This window comes from Notamacropus eugenii, chromosome 5, assembly GCF_028372415.1.
Source record: "Notamacropus eugenii isolate mMacEug1 chromosome 5, mMacEug1.pri_v2, whole genome shotgun sequence".
Classification (NCBI taxonomy): Eukaryota; Metazoa; Chordata; class Mammalia; order Diprotodontia; family Macropodidae; genus Notamacropus; species Notamacropus eugenii.
Genome location: NC_092876.1, coordinates 186,534,560 through 186,547,281, shown reverse-complemented (window position 1 = coordinate 186,547,281; position 12,722 = coordinate 186,534,560). Strand labels below are relative to the sequence as shown.

The 12,722-nt window shown below is 39.1% G+C and overlaps 1 protein-coding gene across 1 annotated transcript in view; it reads right to left on the bottom strand.

The window, feature by feature from the left end:
• Positions 1 to 11,390, bottom strand: part of MPHOSPH8 (M-phase phosphoprotein 8) — a 60,280-nt gene extending 48,890 nt beyond the window's left edge. Inside the window, exons 1-2 of the mRNA XM_072611663.1 lie at positions 10,669 to 11,390; positions 4,983 to 5,138 (exon numbers count right to left, since the gene is read on the bottom strand). Coding sequence (XP_072467764.1) covers positions 4,983 to 5,138; positions 10,669 to 10,884 — 372 coding nt within the window. The 5' untranslated portion in view covers positions 10,885 to 11,390. The remainder of the gene's footprint in view (positions 1 to 4,982; positions 5,139 to 10,668) is intronic.
• Positions 11,391 to 12,722: the final 1,332 nt, after the last annotated feature.

The following is a 12,722-nucleotide window of genomic DNA, read 5'->3' as shown; positions in this document are numbered from 1 at the left end:
ACAATATGCACAACAATTACAAAAGTGTAAGTAAAAAGAAAACAATGAACATTGCAAAATTAAAAACAATAAGTTTTGTAAAATTTTCTTGTATAAATAAAATCTATGCAGCCAAGAACAGAAGTACGCCGAAAATTGGGGAAAAGCTTTCACAGACAATCTTTCAGATGGCATGTGATTGGGTTGATTTAAAAAAACATGGAAAGATTTGGACTTATGAAGGAAGATGCTATCCACGTTCAGAGAAACAAATGACAAGTGGAAATCAGCACACTATGATCTTACATATATGTGTGTGAGTGTATCTATGTATATACACAGATATCTCTGTGTGTATGTATATGTGTGTGTGTATCTATATCTACATCTATCTCCACACTTAGTTGCAGCCTTCTTTGAGCGGTAGAAAGGAGGGGGAAAATAAAGTAAAAAGTACGCAGCAGAAAACAAAAGAAAACCTGCAAAGAAAAGATGCAGAGCTTTGAAATCAGTGCATAGTATTTATTATGCAGGTTTTCTTGAATTGGTAATTTATTTTATGTTTAATCTTCTCTTATGCTCTTCTGTGTAAATGACAATTTTTTTCCTTTTCTTATTTTGTATTTAAGTTTAAAATAAATTTTAAAACTAAAAAAAAAAACAAAACCTATAAGCTTGGCCCAGAAAAAAAAAATATGAGACGACAATTCCCTTCACTTCTTTAATGTATATGCTGGAGGGGGCTGGGGGCTGGATGAACATAAGTTTTTTTCCATCTGATTGGCTTTGCTAAGTTTTTTGTTTTCTTTTTCTTTTTAAAAAAATTCTGTTATAAGGGATGGCTCCAAGGAGGAGAAGGGGAAATATATAGAGGGATATTTATGTGATGTAAAAATAAAAGATAGTAATAAAAATCTATTTAATTTTTAAAAAGCAAAGCAGCTAATAATTTCTTGTCTTGACCTAATGATCATTAATTCCATCTTCCCCAAAGTGGAAGAACCAACAAAAGGAACTGCCAATCTGGATGTGATTTTCACCAACAAGGAGTCACTCTTTGCTGGGACAGAAATGATAGTAACCTTAAAGAGAAGAGATTTCTCTACCTTAGAATGTGTGAGAGAAAACAGGAAAGTAATATATCCTAGATTTTAGTAGAGAAAAATTTAAAGGGTACAGGGAAAGAACAAGTAGAATTCATATCGTCCGAAATTCTGTGAAGTCAGTACAAGAGAGATAAGAAGTTCTAAATAAATAAAACAATAAAACAAGCATTTTTAAATCACCTATCATGTAACAGGCACTGTGCTACAAACTGGGAGTATGACGATGAAATAGTCCTTGCCCTTAAGAGGTTTATATTTTATTGGCAGAGGCAAAACATACATATCTAATATAAATAATCTATCAAGTAACATGGGATGGGGACTAGTAGGTAAGAAATCAGGAAGACAGCTGAGTTTTGAAGGAAACAAAAGATTCAAAGGGGCAGATCTGAGGAGGAAGTGCATTTCAGGAATGGGAGTGGGAGACAGGAAGATTTAGGAAAAGGAGGCAGTGTCTCAAAATGAACAATGTCAATGCACAGAGAAGTTACCAATTAACTTAGATTTAATTTTAAAAGATATATATGACAAGATCTGGTAAGTATAGTGCCACTATTAATTTGGGGAATAGCTAAACAAATTGTGATGTGTGAATGTACTGGAATATTACTGTGCTGTAAGAAACAATGAATACATTGAATACTACGAATCATGGAAAGATTTACATGATCTTATGCAGTGAAATAAGTAGATTCCAAAAAATGGTATAAACAACAATGTAAATGAAAATAACAACCAAAAAGCAAACAAATATGAATGTTACAAAACCACAAAAAACAAACAGTTCTAAGGAAAAGATACAAGAGGAAACCTTCCTACCTCTCTGCAGGGGTAAGAAGGTCCTTGGGCACAGTCTTACTATTTTCAGACTTTTTCAAAGTATTGATCAGTTTCGTTCATTTTTTTCTCTTCTCTTTTTTCTTTAAATAATACTGTTATATGGGATGGCTTTCAGAAAAGGGAAAAGAAATTTTGGTGAAGCAAAAAAGATATTAAATGTGTATTCAAAAAAAGAATAGTATGACTTGTACAAAAGCACAAAATGAATGGAGGCTAGTAAGGAGTGAACAAAAAGGGCTGGGCTTGGGTTTTTTGTTGTTGTTATACTAGGGTAAAGAGGAAGATCAAAGAAGTTATCAGGATGTCTGCTTGGGAAGAACAGGATGATGGTTACAGGAAACAAAGAAAAAGTAAAACTAATTTTATTCTCTGCCAAGAGGAAATTTATCTTTGGTTTGTAAATGGTAGTACAAATATAGTTAACAAAGGAAACTATGTTACTTAATTATCAAAACCGAAATCCTCATTACTGATGTATAATTCTCAGAATGTTAGTGATTAGATTACAGTAGTCTCTAGCTAACCTTCTGATCAAATTCTCAGTCACTCAACCCTCTTGTTAAGTCAAGTATAAATTCAGTAGGTACATTCTGTAATACCAACTCACTGTTGCCATAACATATTGTTCTTCATAAGCAATGGTAATGCTACTGACCCTGTAAAAGCAGAACATGAACTCAAAATTGCTTTTCAGATAACAGTAATGGGATACATCCAAAGTTGTCCACATTCTTTCAATCTATATTTCCCAATGACCAAGGGCTTACTTTTGTGAAATAATTAGCGTAATTAGGCATGCAATTTATAGCCTTAGAACAGAGGCTTTTATTTTTTGTGGCTTAATAATATTTATCTCTGGAGGGATATACTTAGTGGGACAAGATTATATATGAGGTTATACTATAATACACTTTCTGGAACTTCTAATAGTTCAATCCAAGTAACATTATAAAATAAAACTGATTATATTTTGACAGGAAATTAACAGTTACTGATATGTATAAGCTATCCTTATAAAGACTAATTTACCTGTTAAAACAAAGATCAAAACCAGTACCAACCAAGAATATATTAAGCAAGCAGTTGAGGCAACTCTGATTTCAGTTGGAAAAAATAGGAAAAGTACAAAAGAACACATATTGACAAAGGCTATTAACACTTTCTTAAGAATCAATTACTTCAATGAGATCAAAAGATCCTACAAACTGACTCAGCCAGCAAACCTGCCTTGTTCCCAGGTAGACATATTAGGACAACAGCTTAAGAATGGTTTACACCATAATTATTTTTGTGATCTTAAGTAAAATGAGAGTAGAAGAGAATGAGCAATATAAACTCATAATTCAACAAAAACAGTAGAGGGAAAAACAAATTTGCAGAAAGCTTGGTAAGAGACTCAATTAAGTAAAGTCAATGTGGACAGCATCTTAAGGATAAAACTGGAAAAGCCACAAACTAGCAAAAAATGGATAAGTGCACTGCAACTGACATGTTTCCTAAATCAATACCTCCAATCTTACACCCCTACACCTCATTGCCAGATCCTCCTGGAAGTCCTTCAAGAACTGTAAAATCAAGACTTCTGGTCAAAGGGCACACTGCGCCCTCATAATTACTCTAGCAAAACCCTACAATCTATACCAGAATGAATAATGATTGAGAAACTATTGTAAGTGACTTCTTTCACTCCACAAAAGCACAAGCGGTCAGTCTTGCGCAAAAGAAAAAAGGACTTCCATCAAAGCCAATGCCAGCTAAGAATAACTTCTCAATGTGACCAGAAATCAGCCAGAGATATGTGCAGCCAACAAGGTTTTCTGTCCAAAGGCACCAAGAGCAAAGGGCAGCTCTGAGAAAGCCCTAGAGGGGGGACCTCTGAAGTTCTTGGGAGCAGCAGTGGAGGAACTAACTGGCACAGGGCAGCAAAACTCAGACCATAAAATACCAGGTCCAAGGGCTCTGAGGTCCCCTATCCTCTGTCCTAAGATGCCAGAAGTGTCTGAAGATCCAGCATTGTGAACCTCAAATCTCAAGGCAGAGTTTGAATTGCAGGAGATAGAATGAGTACAGAAACTGAAGATGAGAGCAAACAGGGAAGACTACCCTCTCAAGAAAAATGGTAACAGAAGGTCAAGCCAAGTCCTGGAAAAAGTCACAATTCAGCAACTACAGATGGATAGGTGAGAAAAATCAAAGAAAAATATGATGTGTCAAAAATTATGCAAATCTACACCTCTCCTCCCAAAGAAGTAACTACATAACTATGTAAGTAGAGAGTCAAAGGAAAAAAGTGGCCTTTCTGCCAGGACTACAAAATGAAGGGAGGGCTGTAAAAAAATGAAATAAAAGATCTTGATGACATAACTGAAATATGTAGCTTAAAAGAGAGACTAGCAAATATTAGTCAAGTCATGGGACTCCCTGAAAATTAGAACAAACCAAAGAGAAGTCAGTGACTCTTTGAGACAAGAAAAATTAGAATAGACTGAATTAGAAAGACTGAAAAAAAAGGTAGAAGATTCTTTATTGAAACAATCAAAAGGTCTCTCTCTCTAGCTCAAAAGGAAAAAAATGTTTGTGAACTTATTTTTTACAAGCAGTTATGTTTAAAGTTGCAAACAAAAGCTAAAATAGTCACACTGAACAATGATAGGTACTTTCTCATATGAATCAAATAGCTTAATTTCACAGGAATAGGGACTGCAGGAATAACAAATTCAAAGAAGTGAACCTTAGATGTCAGTTTCAACATTATTCTCTTTTCCTAAATCTGTTAACAATGAAGAAATTGATTCATTTGAGTTTTCTCTTCATTTCATGATGCTGAAAAGCAATGAAATAGCCAAAACTTTAAGGAGTTAGAAGAAAAAGTGCCATCTAGGACAAATCACTCTCTGGACAGTTTTTAATATGTCTATATAATTATATTTATAATTCTGACAAAAGAGTTATTTTCTTGTAAATTTCTTTGGTAAGTAGCTATTACTTAGAAATAACAGAAAGCTATAAAGAAAAGCACAGAGAACACGAACAAGCACAACAAAGAAAATATAATACCTGTATATCCTTCTTAACAGGTTTAGTTTTGTTATCAAAAATTTTTTTCCTAAATTCAAGAAGAACTTCTTTGCAGTCCTCAAGATGAACTTCTGGCTCCCAAGTATCATCATCTGAAGTATATCCTTTCCATCGAACTTTGTAAAGAATTTTACCCTGCAATAAAAAATGTAAAAACTGTATAAAAAATATGCCAAACCAAGGTTATCTGCTTATTATTCCTTAGTAAAATCACCCACCAAATTATAATTGCTCAGTCTATGACAAAAGCTAAACTAGAATTCTGTTTCTAAATGGAAGTTTGTAATTCTACACATTATCTCTAACAATATATTGCATGTTATCAAGAGAAAATTTCCATGGTAGTACCTGTTCACTAACTCTGGAGATCTTTGAGAGGGGTTCAGGAAACATGATGAGTGAAGGGAAATGAGGGGAAAAAAAGCCCTGGATACCTTAAAGTCCTATCACAATTGTAATTACTACAGAACTCATGAGTTTCATTTCTCTCAAGAGAGAATGGAGTCATGTATGAATCAAACTAGGGATCACACCTCACTCTGGCACTATGGTCAGAACAAGGTCTTTGTATTCAAATGTGTTAAGCCCTTCTCCTTGCAATAACTTCATCCTACTATCCAGGCTTCTAACCAACTAGTGGCTAACCATTTCCCTAGAGTGGTATCCCCTACCATTTCCTCTCCCTACCAAAAGACTTCCTATTACACTCCTACTTTTTCTATGTTTCCTCCATCAAAGTACATACACCTTATCCTTCTTGTGTGATCCTTTCTTCACTGTCTTCTATTGCATTTATGACTTTAATACTAATAGTACAAACTAGCACCAACATATTCATTATTTCTAATAATAGTTATTTCTAATCAACAAACATTTATTAAGCACTCCCTGTATGCAAATCAGTGTTCCAGGCCATGAGGGATGGATACAAAGTTTAGGTAAGTCATATGTTACTGGCATCATGGAGGCCAATATAATTTAAACTCCAAAACATTGCTGGACCAAATTAACTTCTGAAACAAAGGTACAAATTCTGTTCATATCTTAGTAGCTTAAATATAAAGAGGGTATCTTTTTCTTGAATTGTATATTCTTGACTTACATAAAGTTTTCCCCCTTTAAAAAAAACTTGCTTCTTCAAATTAGCAAAATAAAGTTAATATTTGTAGGGCATAAATAAACCAACTACTTGATGAATTAGTAGAGGAATACAGACTTGAAGTCAAAGAACCTAGATAAAGCGACTGGCTCGACTACTTAACCATGTGAATGTGGTTAAGTTACTAAACTTCTTAGAATTACACATACATATAAACATTTGTACACATTTAAAATGCATTTCTGATGAATTTGGTGTCAGACCTAAATTACGTAACTAGGCAGACTGAGATGTTGTTTGAGTTGAGGCTTGTGATCTAGTTATAAATCTTGCTGAATCCCCTTTACTACTCAATTACCTTGTCTCATTTCCTTACTTCTCCCTCCCTCAGGTTTCCCTTCTTCTACTTTCTTCCCTGTTCCCTAAAATATTTGTACTTGTTTCCCAAGTGAGCTTTGGCACACCATTTCTTTCCCTCCTCTCCCCTCAACCATCTGCTTAAGTTCCATTCCAAACATCTGCAAGTACAAGGTCAAGTCCGTAACCTCCCTCAGTCTCAGTTTCCTCATTTATAAAATGAGATACTATCATCACTAAAGGATTGTTGAGACGTTAATGATATAACATACATAAAATACTTTGTAAACTTTAAAGTGATATACAAGCCAATGATGCTTTAAAGGAATACTCCAACAAGCATCTGAGAAAGATCACAATATAGGAATCCCTTCTACCAGAAGCAGAAAATACATAAATAGATAAATAAATAGATAGATGGATAGATAGATAGATAGATAGATAGATAGATAGATAGATAGATAAATAGACAGATACAAGTAATAACTAAGTCCTAGAGAATTATTTGTGGAATGTAGATGTTCAGTGACTGGTTTGGGGGTGGTGTAGCAACTAAACATCAGAGGCAGAAACTGAACACAGGTCTCCCTAACTTCAAGCTCAACACTCTATCCACTAGCCACACTGTATCTAGTGCTTTACAAACAACTACAATGTCATAGTACTGTATAGTATTATAATGAGGTTTGAGATTCTACTAATTTGGGATTTTCTAAAACACTGTCATCAATAAGATTTTCATAGGCACTCAAATCTGGACAAAAAAGCACAAAATCACAAATACTTTAAATACATTTAACCAATCAATGCAAAAATATATAAGCCTATTAACTTGATATCTGTTAACACTATATAGGAATGCTAATAATTTTTATGATTTTGTTTCCTGAACTTCTACTGTAGCTCCTCTCAATTAATTCTGAGGGATTCTCTGGGGTTTTCTAAGTAGACCATCCTATCACTTGCAACAAAGGATAACTTTGTTTCCTCTTTGTCAGCGTTTCTATTTTTATTTATTCTTCTTGCCTTATTTAGAACTCTTATCAAATATCAGTGGAGAGGCAGGAGCAATTTATTAGGGCAATATTGGGTTTATAGACAAAGGGATAACTAAAAAAAAACCCCAAAACACATGACAGCTACACTAGGAGTACTAAACAGCAGCTCAATTCTCACATATAAATTGTACTCAAGTTACTTTCTCAAGTCTATGGTTCATGTTACTAAAGCCAAGGCTGGTTCTATGATGGCAGCTGCTTTGTAGGTTTAAAATAACTTAACTGTTCTATGGGGAGCAATGTTCAATAATATAAGGAAGCAAGCCCAACAATTATTGTCAAAGATCTTCAAAAAAAAATTTATTTTATACTTCTCAATCAGGTAAGTTAAAAATAATTCTATACTCTTACATACAGAATTGCATATATTTCCTAACACATCAAAAGACTTGAAATCAAAACACTTCAGTCCAAGATCAAATTATGTTATTATGATAAACACCTTTCTGAGATTTATTACATGCAACTTCCAATTTGCTTTTAAACCAAATTCCAATAATCAAATGAGGAAAATTACACTATTTTATCAAGTAAACATACCTACTTTAAATTCAGTAGTGTAATAAATTGACATTTAAATAATACAGCACTGTATACTTTACAAAGTACTGCACATACATTGATTGTAGCAATGTTGTCCCTAATTTAAAGATGAGTAACCTGAGGTTTAGAACATAAATGACACATAACTAATTAGTTGAAGAGATGGAATTTAAACTTGGGTCCTCCATCTCCAAATTCAAATGATATTCTTTCCACTATCCTTTTACTGTCCAAAAAGCAATCTGACAGTCTCAATAAAACTTCGGATTATAATATACTATAATTTAAATCATGCACCCCTAAAACATTAACAGAAATTCTACAGTAAGTATGATAGAATATTACTCTGTAAACTTGTTGTTTGCCAGAATTCACTTATTCAAGAATGAAATGTGAAGTGCAGTCAAATGTGTACCAAGTTACACTGAAGATTCTGAGAACTCTGTGCAGTGAATATTTTGTTAGTGAAATCTGTATATGTGTGATACTTTAGATCCATATAGCTTTTTGAATGAAATGTCTGGATATGTGGATGTTAAAAATACCAGAGTTCTACCTTCCAAACTTCTGTCAATGGCACCAACCCTCTCAGTCCCAGGTTCCTCAGATCAGCTTCATCTTTCTTTTCCCTTTCTTTCAATAATGAAAAGTTCTGTTGATCCTATCTCTCCAATCTATCTAGCATCTGCCTTTCCTTTCTATTCTCCTGCCCTAACTTTGTTCTTGTCTGAATTCCTTCCTGTAAGAGCCTCCTAGTTGATCTTCAAGGCCTTAGCCTCTCTCTCTACCCTTTCTAACTTCTATTTCTGAGAGGTTCCTGAATAATAATTGCAACACATGGATCTCACCAAGGCATCCCTTGTTCAAAAGCCTTCTGTGGTAAGCACTCCCTGCTTACCAAATACACAACAAACTCTCTTGCTTGACATTTAAGGCCCTCCACAATCTGATTCCCAAACTACCTTGCCAGTCTTCCAGTCAGACCAGACTACTTCACTTAGTCGATAAGCATTTATTGCTCTGTGCCAGCACTGTGTAAAAGCACTGGGGATACAAAAAGAGGCAAACAACAACCCTGTCCTCAAGAAATTCACAATCTAATGGAAGAGACAACACACAAATATGTACAAAAAAGCTAGATACAGGACAGATGGGAAATAATTAAGCGGGGCAAGACACTAGACTTAAGAGTGGTTGGGGAAGGCTTCCCACAGGTGGTGGGATTTTAGTTGGGATTTAAAAAAAGCCAGAAGAGGAGATTAGGAGGGAAAGTGTTCCAGGCAAGGAGGAAAGAAAGAGAAAACACAAGGCAGCATATAATAGAATTAAATTAAATGAGTGTTTAAAAAAATCCTATAGGGATTGGAGGGAGGGGGAGGGAAGAAACGATAATTATTAGCAGTGCTATTCTACCATTTATAACTAAAGATTAAGATTCTGTTCTTCCCCTTTAATAATAATTCATTCATACAGACTTTTGCTTTACACCTTCAACCCTTTGTGACTTCCTCAAAATGTTTACTAAGGCCTCAATCTATTCCATCCTACAGGCAAGTATTACTGTCATTATCTTCCACTCCTCTCCCATCATTTTAAAAATAATTAAAACTTCCTATACTCATTAACATTAAGCCAAAGTTCTCATCCAGGCCTTAAATATTTCATATCTTAACTCTACTAATCCCTGAAGCCTGCAACACCACCATGGAAACCCTTATCTGTATTGCTATTTCCAATCTATGCCTTTCGGCAAGATCTTCAAGCCTTATTAAAACATCAACTCTCCCAGTCAACTTGCCAAATTCTCATGGTCCCTTCTGCATATTTCTGACAGCCTACGCCTCTCTCCCGACCCCCACCCGTATCCACTGCAAACCCCATTCCCATTTCACTGTCTCACATGATCCCTTGACGGTCAACGAGCATTTTAATAAAGCGCCTTCTCCGAGTCGGGCACAGTGCTAAGGGGCTGGGGACACAGACACTCCCGCCCCCTCAAAAGGAAAGGAACCGTCCCACCTCTCAAGAGCTCCCAGTCCAATGCCCATGGTAGAAATGACCTCAGCCTTCTTTCTTCTGCACACTGGGCTCCGTCTAGGACTCAGCCCACAGAGAAGCCCATCGGCGCTATCCCAGCTCCGGCCACTCTAGCAATCCCCCGGCTTCCACGCCCCCAAAGCCTTGACAGGACTGTGCCAACGTCAGCCCCAGCATAGGGGGCTTCCCGGCCTGAGAGGGTGGGCAGAGATGGGCGTCGACAATTCACGGGAGAGCTCGGCGAGCGGGAAGCTCCCGGCGGATGCGAGGGATGAAAGGAGGCCGGGCTGGCTCGACCCTCCCAGGCCTGAGAGGGCGGGGGCGGGGAGGGGGGCAGGGGGAAGGGTCTGGGCCCCAGTGGGGGGTCGAGGCCCAGCAGCTGCGTTCCCGCCCCCGCCCTTGTCACCCCACTGCCGCGGAGCCCAAGGGGTTGGGAGGCGAGGACCAGCTCCCTTCTGAGGCCCTTCAAAGGGAGGGAGCCTGGCCGGCCTGGCCCACCGCCTCTGCGGAGGGCGAGGCCGCGGCACCGATTCCGCAGGCCCCAGTGTCTCTCCCTCCCGCCCTCACTCACCGCCTCGGTCTTCACGTCCAGGATCTTCTCCACCTCGAACACATCCTCTTCGTCTTCCTCACTCTCCCCCACGGCCTCGGCCGCCCGCATGACGTCGTCCTTCTCCGGGCCTCCTGCTTCTTCCCCTAGTCCGCCCGACGCGTCCTCGCCACAGCTCTCCGAGCCCGAAGCTGCGGCAGCGGTACTGACAGCGCCAGTCACCGCCGCCGCCGCCATGATGTCGGAATTTCAAACCGACAGAGCAAAAGTGGCTGCGACACACGCCTCTCCGGGGTATCTCGCGGGGCAGCAGCCGTCACCAATTGGCTTTGACGGCAGAGCCACGCCATAGCGACCAGGCACCAATGGGAGCGACTCTGCCGCCCAGGAAGGGGCGGCTCGTCGGAGCCAATCATCGTGCACGCTGATGGAAAAGGGGGCGGGCCTGACTGAGAAACTCCGGAGGTGAAGGCGGAGTCACGAGGACCTGGCTGGGAAAGCGGGAGGGGCTGATGGCCGACGGGGCGGAGGGGGAGAATGAGGAGGAAAAAAGTGGGGCTAATCAACTGGAGAGAGGAAGCGGAGCCTGGGGCTCCCTCGAAGGGAGGTGTGTGGGGGGAGGAGTGAGGCAAGAGACTGGGATCCCCAGTGGGAGCTTTTCACTGAGAACAGCTGGGCCGACGGTGGGTCGTTTTGGGGGAAGAAGCTGAACCGAGCGGGCACTTGAGTGTGTCGCGAAATTTGAGTGGGCCCTGCCGAGGACCCCGGGAGCCTGAGGGGGCGGGGCTGGCCCTCTGTCGTCACAGTTAGGAGGGGCTGGAAGGTTCTTGGCCAGGGTTACGGGGCGGGGCTAATTGTTCGCCCGTCTTTGGTAGGCCGTTGGTGTTGAGGGGTGTGGCCAGGGTCTCCGACGTCCCGTCATTGGTCTGGAGCCTGCCATCTGGATGGCTGGTTCCTCCCCGCCCCCGCTCTGTCTTCTCTTCCTGCAGCTGCAGTCCTCTGTCTACCTGTATTAGCACTTCTCTGGAGCATTCCCAGGAAACTTCAGCTATTTCATTATCCTAATTCCGAGTCATCCTTCTTAGACACTCTAAACGCCTTGCCCACTGCAAACTCCTTCAGTCCCTTGATCCCAACCTCGTCCCTGAAATTCGTAAAGCAGCAAGGTGACCCGAGAAGAACATAACCAGAGCCAAAAGTAGAGCCTGGGAACAGGAGCAGGAATAGCTTTGGGTGAATTATTATAGTTTATATTGGTTTCCCACTAGTGTAAATAATTATTAAGGTGAATCATTAAAATAGTAACATTGTCCAGTGCCACCCAATAGTGGGGGAGGGGTGGTTGGGAAGAGGTTTTTTTTCTCTTTATGACCTTCACTTGGCTAAACCTTTAAAATGGCAGCAATATCTTAATTGAGAATTGCCAGAGTAATAGGATCTAGGAAATTAGATTCAACAAATGTTTATTGCGTGCCTAGGAAGTATAGGGAGTGTGCTTTGCCTTTACTGAACCAGTTCAAATAATTAAGTTGTCAGTCAATAAGCATTTTATGAAGTGCCTGCTATGTAGACCAAGCTCTGGGAAAACAGAGCAGGAGTTCTTGGCTTCACGGAGCTCATAGTCTAATAATGGGGGAGATAACAGGAAAACAGTTACATATAAACGAGTTCTAGAGTAATAGAAACAATATTAATAGGGATTAGGAAAGGCTTTAGATAAAGTATGAAGGACTTGCTAAGTGGCAGGTACTGTGCTAAATTCTGGAAATAGAAATATAGGCAAAAAAAAAATGATGAAACTACTGATCTTCTAAAATTGAAGTGAAGAAATACTAGGTGCTAGATCACTGAGGAGGATGCAAGGCCAATGAAGCATGGTTCCAATGCTTAAACAACTTAGAATGTTAGATTTAGAGATGGAAGTACCTTAAAAGTCATCTCTTCCAACCTCCTCATTGGCAAGATGAGGAAACAGGTGAAGAGTTAAGAGAATCCTGGCTCCACTGCCTGAAAGACAAGATAGGTTACATCTCATCCCTACAAGGTTCTCTGGCATCTTTAAAGGGGTTTGGAGG